Source organism: Cydia splendana, chromosome 19 (genome assembly GCF_910591565.1).
Source record: "Cydia splendana chromosome 19, ilCydSple1.2, whole genome shotgun sequence".
Lineage (NCBI taxonomy): Eukaryota > Metazoa > Arthropoda > Insecta > Lepidoptera > Tortricidae > Cydia > Cydia splendana.
In genome coordinates this window covers 5,601,834-5,615,676 of record NC_085978.1, presented here as the reverse complement: position 1 = coordinate 5,615,676, position 13,843 = coordinate 5,601,834, and the positions used below count along the sequence as shown (strand labels likewise).

Genomic DNA, 13,843 nt, shown 5'->3' with positions numbered 1-13,843 from the left:
AAATTCGACCCAAGGCAATTTGCCCTTTCGCCGTTTTAGGGTTAAGAAAAATGTGCTAGGTGTAGTATGTTGAATATTTAAGAATATTATTAGGTTTGATAGCAATATTTAGGATGACTCACGCTAGACCGGGCCGGGGCCAGGCCGGAGCTTCCGGCGCTTCGATTTCTATGGAAAGCACCACGTGATGTTCACCGATCAGCCGTCATAGAAAATGACTTGTCGGACGCCTCGGCCCGGGCACGGCCCGGTCTCGCGTGAGTCATCCTTTACTATAAGATTATCAATAAATATTAGTGTCAATCGTATACAAACAAGAAGCAGAAAGTAGAAAAATCCTTTACTCGGACATTTATCTAATTCTTATTCCGGTTTTAGCTAGAACTCTATCCATATTTAGCCTATTGCCAGTGAAAAGTAACACTGGCATGCCGAGGGTTTAAAACTAACTGTGGTCAAAGTATATTTGTAGTAAAATTGTCTTCGGTTATCGCGATAGTTAGGGCTCATGTACACGATGCGAGAACTCGCGTGAGAGTTTCATTACATTAAGGGTTTTGATCGGTCGTTTGAATTGGACGTAACCAACAGTCTGCAATGTAACTAAAATCGTCTAAATGAGCCCTTAGCATAGGTACATAGGTTATACTAGTTAAAATAAGTTTTCTGTTATAAAATTTCGCAATGATAACACGAGTAGTCTGTCCGTGTACCGCAGGCAGGCGCTGCTGACGGCGCGCTCGGAGCCCCGAGACGAGGACGACGAGCGGCCTCTGGACGTCGGCGGCCCCTCGAGTCCGCCGGCCCCGTCCAGCACACACCACACCAGCACATGTGAGTAACTTCCTGCTCGTTTTAATCCAAAGAAATTTCGTCGGAGAAAAGCGCATAGACTCGTTTTAATGTGTGCATACTCGTATGTTATCAAAAGTGGCTACCCTGACACCTTCCAATCGAAAGGGCCTAAGATAGAACTTATTGGACTTTTATCTAGTGAGTGAGCAACTTGGCTGCTATTAAGAAGTCTTCGTGCCGCAGAAAACTTTCGAACTCTCACTCTGTTTCTTAACCAGTCAAAATATACACCAATCAGGATCAAAATCAACTTACCATTAAAACCTGATGGAGGCAAAATTCAAGGAATTAAATTCCTAACATATTTGTGATTTTCCACAACCCAATCTAACCCTAATTTGTTGTAGATAGCGATGGAATACTCCGGTATTTTTTGGGGCAATTATTCATAAACTTAAATAAGATTTTTTCCTGCAGCCTGGTTCAGTTCTACCGCGGGCGACTCCGGCGCCGAAGAAGTCAACGAGGCCGGCTCGGACTCGTCCTGTTCGGGCGGTGCGCGCGCCTCCTCCCCTCCCGCGGGCCCCTCCCGGCCGTCGCCCGCGCCCGACGTGTCTCTCGGCCCCCCTGTGCAGCCCCCGTTACTCCCCTACCTGTACCCGCCGTCGCTGTACCCGCCGCCGTTCTTCCCGACGCATCAGATGCCGCCGGGTCTGCTGTTTAACCTGCATCCGCTGTTGCAGCAGTACTCGCTGCCACCTCCGCCTGCATTGCCTGCGCCTCCGATAGGGAAAACGCACAGGTTTGTGTGTTAATGAGTTGTGGTTTCAGTGTTAGAATAAATTGTTTACAAAAAATAGAGGAAAAAATGTCCCACTACATTTTAAGGTAGCATCCAGATAGCGACTGCAGCAGCATCACTGCTGAAGCGATTAGAACATTCAATCTGTCACTCAATTTGTCAATGCGTTTAACAGTGACATCGCCAATTTACCGCTGCTGAGATTGCAATCAGAACGCCTTTATACTACATTTACTACTCTTTTCTAGGTAAATTATAAAGCCACAACCTTACAAACCATAAAAAAAACTCAGGTATAGATTTTGATCACTAAAGGCATTCATCTCTCACAGGTTCGCACCTTACGCTCTACCCGGCTTGGGCTCCGCGTTCGAGCAAGTCGCCCCGCGAGCCCGGAGTCTGAGCTCGTCGCCGGCGAGGCCGCGAGTCGGGTCGCCCCCCGCGCGAGCGGCCTCCGCCGATCCCCCTCCGGACGCCCCCACGGCCACCGCCACGGGCACCCCGCCGTCGGACCTGAAGAGCATCGAACGGATGGTCAACGGCTTGGACGTGGAGACGCAGGACTGACTCGGAAGAGCGTTGTAAATACCGTGTATTTATATCGATGTAGCTACGCCTGGTGCATTATTCGTGTCTTCGATGATAGCATTATACAACTCTGTCAAGCTATTTCCGTGATTAGAAAAGAGCGCCAAACTTAAAAAATTTAGGCGCGAAGAGTTAGTTATCGTCCCACAGAAAATTTTAATTTCGCGCCTATCGCTCTATGGTCGCCTGTTCAATTAACATTATTTTCTGAAAGCTTTATGAAACATTTTTAATATGTGTAAACATGACAATACATGAAATTAAGGAAAATAAATACACTAGTGCCACTCCAGGACAAGTTAAACAGTTTTGTTGAAACTTTTTTCTTATAACGTCTGTGTATTACCAATTTAGCCAAATCGTTATTCGTTTTTTTTTTTTCAATTAATACAATGATATCAAGTAAAGATGCCAATAGATGCAGCCAGGCGCGGCTTTTTTGTATCGTTCCTATTTTTTTCTGTCGAGTTCTATTCGGGTCGATATTCGTATACTGAATGTAAATAGTTAAGTTAGGTAGTTAGGTTATTAGACACCTGTAAGGCAGTTCAACGTGAACTGTGACGTCAGAAAACTGTTGACGGGCCGTTCACAATGCGCTTTTTAGACTTCTATGACAAATTGTAACCTTAATAAAGATTTACCCTCTCAAAAGACAGACTCCAACCCTATAGGTAAAAAGGAACCCTTTTTTCAATAAAATGTATAAATGAAATTACTAACGAAGTTCATTTAAACCGAATTCCGGATAATACGATAACGGACTTGCAATATAAATAATAATAGTTTTGTACATAACTACAAAATTTAAATTTTTGGTGAATTTATGTGCTGAGTTAAGCATCACAGTTATATCGAAATATAATATGTTCTAACGCTATGATATAACCGAATTTATCAAACAACACAAATATTAAAAGTTTGCTGTCTAATAGGACTCTACGAAGCGCATGGTATTTATGTTTCATTACCTTAGGGTCGACAATTTTTGACGGAAAAAATATGATTTTATGAGCGTCTTATGTGATTTTTACATTATATGAGAGCATTAAAATTTTTTTTTTATATTTTATATAGGTTAACAAAAATTATACATGTATTTTTTCCTACCCATTTAAATAAAATACAGGCCTGATTTTATTGTTCTTACAAGTAGCGTAACATTATTTGTTAAAAACCTTAAATTTTAGACTTTTAATTTATAAAATTAATACAATTATTATGGGAGATACTTGCAAAACCATATTTTTTCCACAAAAAATCCGACTTATCCCATAACATTAACATCGAACACTACACGTAGGTTACGCGACACACAATAGTAATCACTAATAGTTTTCCACCGGACTAGCAATAGGCTTAATATAGAAACCTTTCGAAGTGATGGATCTGCAGTTGTGACACTATACTTAACTGTTTTTTTTTACGTCTCTCGTATAAGTATAATTTTGTCTAAAGTAAGTAGGTATTGTACCTACACTTGCGAGAGAAAATAGCGAGAGTTTGGCACAAGTTGCCTGTCACTGGAGCATAGATAGTGAGAATCATACTTTATATTTCTTCTGCTAGTACCTAGGTGTATATACTTAATGCTAGCATTAAGCATATTACGCATTGCTAGTATTGTAATCCCAAAAAGGGGGACAAGTAGGTAATATAGTTTTTATTCTATTATTACTGGCATAATTGCTTTGTCAGACTATTTGACATAATTCAAAGTAAATCATACTTTGCGTTCAGTGGCGGATTTGCCCTAAGACACAGTAGGCCCGGGTCTAGGGCGGCAAGATATTTAGGGGCGGCAAAATGTGACAAAAAATTCGCTGATGATAACAAGAAATGACTCAAAATGTAGTCAATATGATGGGTGCTGAGAAAGGGGCGGCTACAGGGCCTGGGGCCTAGGGCGGCAAAGACTGCAAATTAGGGCATGCTCCCGGGATTTCCCGGTTCTCATATTCCCGGGAATTCCCGGGAATTTCATAGTGTCAAAAGAACCGGTACTGAAGACCCGGTACCGGTACTTCCCGGTTCTCAACATATGACTAAGTATTTATTCCCATTTCAATAGTAGTAATGTTTTAGTACTTTAGCTCGGGACATTATATAACATTTAATAATGGTGCTATGAAACGGGGGACTCAAATAACCCGACAATTAACCTAGTAAAGTAGACATTCGTGCAGGCAGGCCGTGCCGCCATAGTGCTGAGTGGATCGACTACGCTACGGCTACGGCCGGGCCGTGTGGCTCGGCCCAGGCGGAGGCAGTGTGCCGGTTAATTTGGTAAAATAGGTTGGAACGCCAATTAAGTGTTTGTTTACAATAAAATAAGTCATTTATTAATTCTTATGCAATTATTTATATGAAAATAAGTCATTCATAAAGATTGTACGCTAACACAAACAATTTCTTAAAAGTAGGTAATCAGAAGATGCCTTGAGAACCGGGAAGAACCGGGAATCCCGGTTCCGGGCATGCCCAGAACCGGGAAATGAAATTCTTGGTACCGGGACCGGTACTGCATACCCTACTGCAAATCCGCCACTGTTTGCGTTCTGTTAAATTACTTACAAAAAAGGCTATTAACTGATGTAGAATTTATTATTAGTGCTAATTAACATTATGGAAATGATGTGCAATTCAACAGCATTGTGTTTCGTGCTACAACTGCATTTAATCAATTCGTCCATCAATTCATTTAAACTCACCCTATAAAGTAATATTAAATACTTACATTGCTTTATTTTGTAAATACAATTTGTAAGGTATATATGCGTGTTTACTAATAGACATATTTTGAAAATATGTTTGTCAATTGTGCTGTGAGATTAGCGTGCGTTTAATTGTTGCTAATAATTTAAAATGTCAATTCAAATGTCACTGACAATTATTTTTGATAATAAAATGTAATAAGTGTTGTTTTGTTGCAAATACAATTTGATAATGATAATTGTCAAACATGTTTCTTACAAGATTTACTTTGAAATATTTATTTGGGCTCCAAAATATATTTTGATAACTTATTTGTCTAGAAATTATATTAATTTTCTCTTGCCCCAACAATTGAACGCGCGCGAAAAACGATTGATAAAATCTAACGTTAAGTTAATAAAAGTTTGTAATATATAGTTGATAACTATTGTAGTTAAAAATACAAAATATATTATCTATAAAATGAAAATAATTTTCCATGGAATTCATTAAATTTAAGCATTAAGAGTTTATTTCGATTTTTTTTTTGTAATAAGTACTTACAGGGTTTTACAAAATAAATGACTGTGGCGTAAAGTCGTCCCATCGTGCGTGTTACGTCACTACTTTATAAGCCAATCAGAGCACAGCAGAATGATTGTTAACCAATCAAAAAAGCGTATACACAGCTCACTTCGCTCCACTCAATTATTTTGTAAAACTCTTCATCTGTAAATTATAACCAGAGATTTGACATGCAATACATTCGTTATTTTGCCATTTTTACAAGCTTGCGGCGAGGTCTGTGAGCAGTTTGTCAGTACAGCTGTAATTGAGAAATTATTCATTAAAATATAATAGATAAATCTATTGACAAAATACTTATTGTTTTTTTTGTAAGAAATACCTTAATAAGATACCCAAATAGAAGGTAATTATCACTTACTCTGAAGGATTTTCCATGTACCTACCTACACATATTTATTTTCTAAGAAAAAGTCAGTGAACGTATAGGTACCACTTAGGACGTCTGCAACCTAAAGGAACATTAAATGAAGTCTATGCTGGACAACCCTTAAAGGGGCCCACTGATTAACAGTCCGCCGGACGGTATCGGCCTGTCAGTTAGAACAAAATTTTGTCAGTTCCGAACAACTGACAGGCCGATACCGTGCGGCGGACTATTAATCAATGGGCCCCTTAAGACTCTCAAGAGTAGGTATTTGAAACGAAGGCGGTGGAGTTAAAACCAAAAAAGTAGGTACCTATAGGCTTGAGTCGGTCCTGAACTAAGAACTATTAAGAATGAAATCCCATCAAGGACCGAAAGGAACTAAATCTTTTTGCACGCTCTTAATCGGTCTTTAGGTCCTTTAGTTCAGTGGGATTCGAGAGCGCTTGACTGAGTGAAACGTAAAATGGACGGAACGAAACGGTTGTCAATGTCGCTGGCACGAGTGTGAACGAGATGAAAGAACGACGTGACACTCCTAAGCCCGTAAAATATGAAGGAAAATCAAATATATTTCGACATATTTGATATTTTTTAATTATGTTATGGTGTTTTAATTTTTAATATCGACATATCGTATCGTACAAGTTAAATTGTATTCAGTTACCAAAGATTGGAAAGAAACCAATGAAAAATCGACTCCTATTCATTCCCGGCTCTCAACGACCGAACTGAACTAAAGGAACTAAAAGACCGAACTAGTTCGTTTGACCGATTGACCGAGAGCGGAGCGCTCTCTGTAGTGACCGAGCAGGCACAAGCCTAGGTACCTATAGACCGACCGCTTAAATGAGTCCTCGCCTGCGCGGTACGGGGGCGACGGGGTAGGACGACTAAGGGTGGCGGGGAAGGTGCGGGCGGCAGGCGTCCGGCGTCTATATAGTAGAAGGTTAGGATTAAGTCAAAACTTACAGGACTTAAAAGTCAACCACAATATAAGTAAGGTAAGGTGGGCTAAGACTATCACCGGGACAAGACAATCACTTGTATGGAATCCTCATACTGTCTGTCTTGCCCCGAGCAAAATACGCTATGTTCGTTTGACTCCACCTTATACTTTATAGTATATAAGGCTTATACAAAGACGTGTTAAGTTCTATCGCGCTAGACCGATCAGTAATTTTCACTTTTAAGCGCGTCGCTCTTATACAAGTTACCAGTACAATTTAAGTATGGAAGAAAAATTGATGTTGTCTCACATGGATAATGAGATTCTAAAGACAGATTTCTACGCTTGACTTTAAACAGGTAGGTCCGATAATTGACATTCTCCATGTAGGTATAGGTCACATCCTTTATTTAAAAGTCTAGGTAATGTTTACTAAAAAGTGAATCACTTATGGGTTATCCGTCTGTCAAATGCTTAATACGAGTTCATACATATTTTTCATCACCAATTTGAACATAATATGGGCCAAACATGAAACCAAAAATTGACCACATTCCCACAAAAATAGCTACCTAACTCTTAATTAACGCAAACAGCGTCCGTGTAGAATCTTGGTCACATCTCATTCTCGTACAAACATAATTGAGTGCGCGCACAATCTGAGCATCACCGAGGTGTCACGTACATAATTGGTGCTATCTGATGAGCGTTACTCAGCGTGGCGTATGCTAAACTAGTTTTTGTAGATGGAGACGATATGCTATTTCTAGTGGCGAAACTTGTATCTCAATCTGACAAGTCCAAAGTAAGTTTTTTCACATCACCAATTCGAAAAAGGGCTTTATCACGTCACCTGTTCGGGAATAGTAGTACAACAAGGGATCAAAATAATAATATATTTCCGTCAAGGGCGTACATTGAATCCTGAATGAAGCGATGGATTCTACAATAGAATCCCGAACGTAGTGCGGGGTTTCTAAAGTAGAATCCTGAGCGTAATGAGACTATGAGACTAATGAGGGATTCAAGTGTTAACGCCCAAGACGAAATAATATTAATACCGTGTGACACATACTGCTTTTCACATCAACTATGAGGAAATTGTTATGTTCCAAAATATGTATTATTTGACCAAAAAAAATAGATATAATCTTGCAGAAAGAAAAAATCGTGTCCTAGAACAGAAAAATACAACTTTTGATCCCTCCTAGCAGGGAAGAAAAGTGCCACGTTGATCCCTCCTAGCGGGGAAGAAAAAGCCCTTTTTCGAATAGGTGATGTGAAAAGGGTTTTTTCTTCCCGGTTAGGAGGGATCAAAGTGGCACTTTTCTAGGACATGTTTTTTTTTTGTATATTTTTTTTAGTTATATACTAAGTATTTTGAAACATAATAATTTCCTCATATATGATGTGAAAAGCAGTCTGTGTCACATGGTAGCATAATTATTTCCACTTTGGGCGTAAACACTTGAATCCCACACTAACGCAGGTTACTCACACCCAGTCTGTACATGTAGCATTTTGTATATTTGGATACACAATGATTACTTAAACCTAGGTATGTGGGACTCGAAATGATATTCAGAAACATCAACTGGGAAAACGATGGCATCAAAATAGATGGTGTAAGTTTAAGTCACCTCAGATTTGCGGACGACATTGCAGTGTTCGCTGAGAATCCCAAAAAACTCGAAAACATGCTAAACGATCTCGCAAGAGAAAGTAAAAAGGTTGGATTAACATTGAACGCGTCGCAAACGAAAATCATAACAAATGGCACAGAACATCCCATATTAGTAAACGAAGAAATAATCGAATATGTTAAAGAATACATCTACTTAGGTCAATCTATCTCTTTCGAAGACCTAACAGAAAAAGAAATAAACAGAAGAATAGCCATATCCTGGAAAAAATACTGGAGTCTCAAAGAGATAATGAAAAACAAGGAGATTAAAACAAAACTAAAAAGTAAGCTCTACGACACAGTGATACTGCCCTGCATCACCTATGGATGTCAAACATGGTCTCTACGTAAACAGGACGAAACTAAATTGGCTATTCATCAAAGGAAAATGGAACGTAGCATGCTAGGCATCAAGCTTTGTGACCGAGTGAACAACCAAACCTTAAGGCAGAGGTCAAAAGTTACAGATGTAATTAAGCGAATCAGAAGTTTGAAATGGCAATGGGCTGGACACGTGTGCAGGATGGACACAAACAGATGGGCCAGGAGAGTAACTGACTGCATGGTAACCAAGAGGCAGCAAAACGCTGGGAAGATATAATGCGTAAACTAGGTGGTCCTACTTGGAGAAGACTGGCTAGGGACAGAGAAGAGTGGAGGAGACTGGGAGAGGCCTACGCCGCAGAGGCAACTTCCATAAATATTAACTAAAAATAATTTTTAGATAACTCATTGACATTAATAAAATGCATGAAATTATGTGACAATATTAACAAATTATTAATTTTATTATAAATAACATGTAGAAACGAAATCGCTTAGTTATTATTGTATTGTTATTGAAAATTCATATTTATGGTAGAATAAAAGGCTTTTTTTTTATGTGGGACACACGAAATCGCAAAATGCCCACTCAAGTACTCAATGGTCACCAAAAAAGTCGCACACTTATATATAAGGTTAACGATAAGACAGTGTCTTGGAGCTTATGTGATAAATTGCGATGATACAGCCCATTCATAGCCTAGGTGTGCCAGGTGACATCTTTACACGTTGTATTGCTAAAAAACGGGTTTTAGTTTAATTCGAATATAACTTCCTTGACTATACTCTGTATCTTTAGGTACTTAAATAAAAGTAAACAATCAATTTGTACATTTTCGGGTAGTTATAACATTTATAGGTTAACCAACCAAATACAAAACCGCCTGGATCTGTCAGTGGAACGACCTGACTTTAACCTACATTATTTGATCATGGAATGTTTTCATCCACCCTCAACTGGCTTAAGGAGCCATTTAAGGGTAGATTTTGTTTACTTTTATTTAAATACCTAAAGATACAGACCATGGTATAATAATATACTCCGCCTGGTACTCTCTTCCGACCACGTGACTGACACAAGCACCTTACGTCATCATGCGACAGCGCTATACATAAAGTGCGCTATGCAATGTTATTGTGACGTAGGCTTGTGTCACTCTGGGAAGAGAAGACCATGTTTTATTAGACTATGATACAGACTTATAGGCAGCGACAATATGTAGTAGCAGAGCTACTACGGTACGGGCCTCCCCACACTAGCATCTTTTGAGCGTCGGCGCCTAGTCAGTGCAATAGAAAATGGCATTGCTACGCACTTGCGCCAACGTTGGGTCAAGCAACAGCCATAAAGTTAACTAGACGCCATCGCTCGGGAGATGTTAGCGTGGGTTCGCCCCGGCTTCGTACGGGTTACACAAACCCTAACAAATTATACACCGAAAACCTTCCACCCGCAAAACCACATGAAAATCCGTTCGGTATTTTTAAAGTTTATCGCAAACAGACAGACGCGGCGGGGGACTTTGTTTTGTCAGGTGTAGTGCTGACAGCTCGATTGGCCAATATATAAGTACCAAAGAATATAATACTCACTAGGAGATAAGTACTATCAATTCATCTGACAACCTAAAGTCAGATCATATTCGCGTTACGACCATACCAATTTTGCACAAAAATTACAAATTGGTGCAACCGAACTTGTTATTATAGTATCTGTGGTATAATAAGGTCTAAAATGTATATCTGATTACCTCAAGCCAGATCATAGTCGTAAACGAGCCTCGCATACCGTGAAAGATGCGCGATAAGCTGGTGTCGTGGTGCTAAAGTGATAAAGTGGGTAGATACGGCCATTCATACGAGGCCTGGGTGTGTAATGAGGATACTGACCCCGCTGACCTGATGATGAGCTTGCCAGCATAAAGAATGACTCACGTTGGACCGGGCCGGAGCTTCCAGCTTACTTTTCTATGATATGACAGGTGATCACGTGATGCCTTCCATAGAAAACGATGCGCCGAAAGCTCCGGCCCGGACACGGCTCGGTCTAACGTGAGTCATCCTTAATTGTAGGAAGGTAGAGATGTGACCATGAACTCGATTCAGATACAAATACTTTACGTTATGATTGTGAACTGGTACTCGTATTGATACGATATAAGCTAGCATACCGCGAAAAATGTGCGATAAGGATGTGTCGAGGCAATAAAGTGGATAGATACGGCCATTCATACAAGCATACGGCCTGATGGTAAGCAGTCTCAGTAGCCTATGGTCGCCTGCAACTCCAGAGGTGTTACATGGACGTTGCCGACTCTAACAGTCCGCACCCTCGATGAGCTCTGGCAACCTTCCTCACCGGTGGGAACACAAGACTAAGAGTTGAATGAATTGACAAGAAGATTCCCATGAGGTGTCTATTTTGAGACAATAGAAGACTTCATTTCATGAATTTCAAAGAATATATTTAGGTCACAGCTTTAGATCTAAGTACAATGCACCTATGGCTAAGAAAATACATCTTAGACAACAATTTATCTAAAGATTGAAAACCACAGTCAAAGTTCAAAGAGCATTTACTATTGAAACATCATGATTCTTTCTACAGACAGTAGCGATCAGTTATTGTCAACTACGAGTCAAGTATCATGGTAGTTGCACACCTAAACCAGCTGCGCTGACAGGCTGACACTGATCAATGCAAACAAATGAATATCGGCACGAGACGAGCTGCATGAAATATGTGATATTGCAACTACTACATTGTACCCACTGCAACTAAAACTATTATAATATGCCAATCAAATTAGATCCAAACAAAGCGTTTTGAGGAATTAATTCCCAGCAAGCTAGAAATCATTTTAATACCTTCATTAGGTCTACCGCGATATAATTTCATTGTTTTTACCTTTAATTCCGACGTTTCAGCTGAGTTTAACAATGAAATTATATCGCGGTAGACCCGTTTGTGTAATTAAATATGTGTACAAAACGCGAGAGTTTAAAGTGTTATACCTTCATTAGGTCCTAAATTCGTATCCGATTTTGCTCCATCCCAGGAGGTGTGGATAAATTTTGGGAGCATTTTACCTTGGATTGACAAAACCACTCGATGTAGAAGGTACCCACCGTCAAAATCAATGTCGCTAATACCAGCAAGATTGCTGTAAATCAGTCACTGGTAAAAAAATCGGATTTAACACGATTTATGTGGCGGCCATTTATTACGACTTCATATTAAGGATATTTTTTGAATCCTCAGATGTCAATTTTTATCATGGTTAGAGCAAATTTTCCGTCGGACGTACCGTTTTTGAACTACAATCAAAACACTGAAAAAGAGCAAAAAAATTTCCACGACTCCTGGAATAGAGCAAACTTGAATTACGCTAATTTAGAACCAAATGAAGGTATTAAGATGATTTCCAGCTTGCTGGGAATTAATTCCTGGAAAAAATCTAATTTGATTGGCCAATAAGGTCTGTGAGCTGTAGACCTCGCGATAAGATTAAAAAATGTAAAAATATTGAATACCTTTACTTCTTTGAGTTGTTACCACAGCAAAGTCACAATGGTCTTAAGCGCCATAGGCCCTACTGGCCTAGTATTTGTGCCAACTTCCGCTATTTTTAACATTTTCCAAAAAAACGAAACGACAAAAAAAATATGTACATCGAACCTACTCACAATATTTTACGAGAATCGGTTAAGAAATGCACCCTGTAGCGGAGAACATTCGGGCATACGAAAACATTTTTGCCGAAGCTGAAATGGAGACCTTCGCTAACGCTCGGTCAATAAGAGCATAAGAGTCCGTCTAAGCTAAATTTGCACCGACTTGAATAGAATGAAGTGAGGGAGAGTCATTAAAAACGCCGAATATCATACAAATCTTATAAGATTTGTATGATATTCGCCGTTTTTACACAAAGGTATACCTTTAAACGAGCAATTCTTGTTTATATGTATAGGTATATATATTTCGGGGATCTCGGAAACGGCTCTAACGATATAGATGAATTTTGCTATATGGGGGTTTTCGGGGGCGATGAATCGATCTAGCTAGGTTCTCTGAGAAAACGCGCATTTTTGAGTTTTTATATGTTTACGAACAAAGCTCGGTCCTCAGATATTACATATATTATTAGAATGAATAGAAAGTATTTTACCCTCAAATCAATATTCTAACTTTCGCTAAAGATCGATTATGTAAAGCTTGAGTCATTACCTATGTATACCTAATTATGCTTTACTAAGGGCCATTTCGTACATCTACCTAGGACAAGTAGTCCAATTAGGTAGGTCCAACTTCGAGAAAGAGGTCAACCGCCGAATCCAACTCGGTTGGGCAGCGTTCGGGAAACTTCGTAATGTCTTTTCGTCCGACATACCTCAGTGCCTCAAAACGAAAGTCTTTAATAAATGTGTGTTACAAGTGATGACTTACGGCTCCGAAACGTGGTCTTTCACTATCGGCCTCATCTCAAAACTCAAAGTCGCTCAATGAGCTATGGAGAGGGCTATGCTCGGAGATTCTCTACGTAATCGAATCAGAAATGAGGAGATTCGTAGACGAACTGACATAGCCCACCGGATTAGCAAGCTGAAGTGGCAATGGGCAGGCCACATTGCACGCAGAGAAGATGGCCGATGGGGTCGAAAAGTGCTCGAGTGGAGACCACGGACTAGCAAGCGCAGCGTAGGACATCCACCCACAAGATGGACAGACGACCTTGTTAAGGTCGCCGGAAGATGCTGGATGCGGGTCGCTTCCAACCGGTACGTATGGAGGTCCAAGGGGGAGGCCTGTGTTCAGCAGTGGACGTCTTATGGCTGAGATGATGAAGGGCCACTTGCACCATCCCACTAACCCGGGGTTAACCCGTTACACCGTTAACCATGGTAACTTCAGGTTTAACCGGTTAACCCGGGGTTAATGAATGATGCAAGTGGCCCTAACGTACCTATTTACCAAACTTTAAATAAATTAAACTGAACCCAGCTCACAGTCAATGGCATTACCAATTATACCCCCCATTATATTCTCAAATCGCA

The 13,843-nt window shown here is 40.0% G+C and overlaps 2 protein-coding genes across 2 annotated transcripts in view; both read left to right on the top strand.

The window, feature by feature from the left end:
• LOC134800282 (optomotor-blind protein) overlaps window positions 1–2,247 on the top strand; it is a 140,373-nt gene extending 138,126 nt beyond the window's left edge. Inside the window, exons 8-10 of the mRNA XM_063772792.1 lie at window positions 701–834; window positions 1,273–1,597; window positions 1,930–2,247. Coding sequence (XP_063628862.1) covers window positions 701–834; window positions 1,273–1,597; window positions 1,930–2,164 — 694 coding nt within the window. The 3' untranslated portion in view covers window positions 2,165–2,247. The remainder of the gene's footprint in view (window positions 1–700; window positions 835–1,272; window positions 1,598–1,929) is intronic.
• LOC134800248 (uncharacterized oxidoreductase TM_0325-like) overlaps window positions 1–13,843 on the top strand; it is a 220,776-nt gene that overhangs the window by 188,139 nt on the left and 18,794 nt on the right. The gene's annotated exons all lie outside the window — the stretch shown is intronic.